This window comes from Sinocyclocheilus anshuiensis, unplaced genomic scaffold (genome assembly GCF_001515605.1).
Source record: "Sinocyclocheilus anshuiensis isolate Anshui unplaced genomic scaffold, SAMN03320099.WGS_v1.1 C32886550, whole genome shotgun sequence".
Classification (NCBI taxonomy): domain Eukaryota; kingdom Metazoa; phylum Chordata; class Actinopteri; order Cypriniformes; family Cyprinidae; genus Sinocyclocheilus; species Sinocyclocheilus anshuiensis.
This window is the reverse complement of record NW_015620737.1, coordinates 1-1,674: the sequence shown is the minus strand read 5'-3', so window position 1 is coordinate 1,674 and position 1,674 is coordinate 1. Positions and strand designations below refer to the sequence as shown.

The following is a 1,674-nucleotide window of genomic DNA, read 5'->3' as shown; positions in this document are numbered from 1 at the left end:
CTTTTGGTATGGTAGGGGATGCTGAGAAGTGGAATATTTTGGAGAAGTCTGAAGTTTGCATAGTATAATTTGAGTTCTTAATATCAAACTGTGTATCACACTCGGCAATTTCAGTTTGGCTGACAGGGGACTCACACTTGTGTTCATATATGGAGACAGAAGACTTCTGTAAATCGATTTCATTTGAGTTCACACATGTAGTTGGTGGACTCTCAAAGGAACTCTCCGCAAACTGTTGTTCATTAGCTAATAATTCATGATGAAGAGTGTCATTACTAGTCTCATTTATGCAGACCTTTGTTCTGTTATCTGACCCAGAAATGTCACTGGTTGTCTCTTCTAGTGTAGCGGAGTTTGTGTTAAATGTCTCCACTAAGAACTTTGTGAGCTCTGCTTTTGTGTTTCTAGATTCTATATGTTCAGACTCATTTTGTTCAGAGTGTTCATTGTCTTGTTTTTCTTGTTCTTCAGGAACCACACTCTCTTGATTAGGAGATGACTGAGGTGATGTAAAACCTGAAGACAAAGAATCTGAGATAACTTCCAAGCTTTTCATTAGATTTTCTGTGTAAATTTCATGCTCAAGCATCTCCTTGGACTTGTCTAAGCAGTCATTCTTCTCTGTTTTGTCCTCTGGATGCGTAGGTGAACCATTTTCTGCGTTCAAATCAGTGAGCCCCATGCTGTCCTTTATATCCAAATGGTCATGTTCTGAATCAGTTGGTGTGTTGATAGTAGAGGAATGTGTTGGCGTATGAAGACCTTGCTGTCCACATATCAATCCAAATGGGAGCAGACTAGACCACGGTAAGTCAGGTTCTGAGAACAGCACTGATTGTGAGTCTACTGGTCTGACAATTTGCAAGTTCTCTGAGGAACAGTTCATCTCTAAGCTACTGTCCTCATCTTCACTGTCAGGGTCAAGTCTCAGTGGAGAGAATTTGCTCATTGTTAACTGTTTTGGAAGCTCACTGTCTAATGGTGGAGGGCTGCTGAGTTTGGCTGTTTGCAGCTGACTCTCAAGCTCTGTAATTATCCTTTTGATTTCTAGATCATCAACTGACACATTACTGTTGAGATTTGGATTGTAGTCCATTAATTTCTCTGGCAAAGCAAATGAGACATGGTTAAAATTGGTCTTATTCTCATTTGAGTCAGAGTCCTCTTTGTACTGAGAAATCTCATTTGGCAGCACAGGAGTAACATCAACCATCAGATTCCAGTCTCTCTGCTCTAAGAATGGTGAGAATGACGACTCAAAAAGTTCTTTTTTATCTGTTGTGGTTTCCAGAGGACTAAAGCTCTCTTTGGCAAGCTGAATATCTGGATAAAGATTGCTCTCAAAACCTCCCACTGAAAGGTCACCAAACATCGATGTTGTGTCAAAAGAAAGGGGTGACTTTATAGGACTCTGATCATGCTCTGAAGGATAGGGAATGAGACATTGCCCATTGTTTTGTGCTGTAGCATCATGGACTTTTGAAGGTGATAAACAGACTTTGTCCACAAGTGAACTGCAGAGAGGTGGGGGGTCAGGGAATAGATCATTTGAGCTTCTGCTGGCTTCTTCACTTGATATGCTGTCATTGCTGGCTTTCTCAAAAATGGGTGCTGACAATTCAGAACTATTTGTTCTTTTCTTGTGGGATTTACCCTTTGATGTGACAGCATCTT

At 40.7% G+C, this 1,674-nt stretch overlaps 1 protein-coding gene across 1 annotated transcript; it reads right to left on the bottom strand.

Moving 5' to 3' along the window:
- Positions 1-10: 10 nt before the first annotated feature.
- Positions 11-1,666, bottom strand: LOC107683074 (uncharacterized; the record flags this gene model as incomplete). The annotated part of the gene is made up of 1 exon (XM_016479162.1): positions 11-1,666. A coding segment is annotated over one exon (1,656 nt), but the record flags the coding sequence as incomplete, so codon positions are not given.
- Positions 1,667-1,674: the final 8 nt, after the last annotated feature.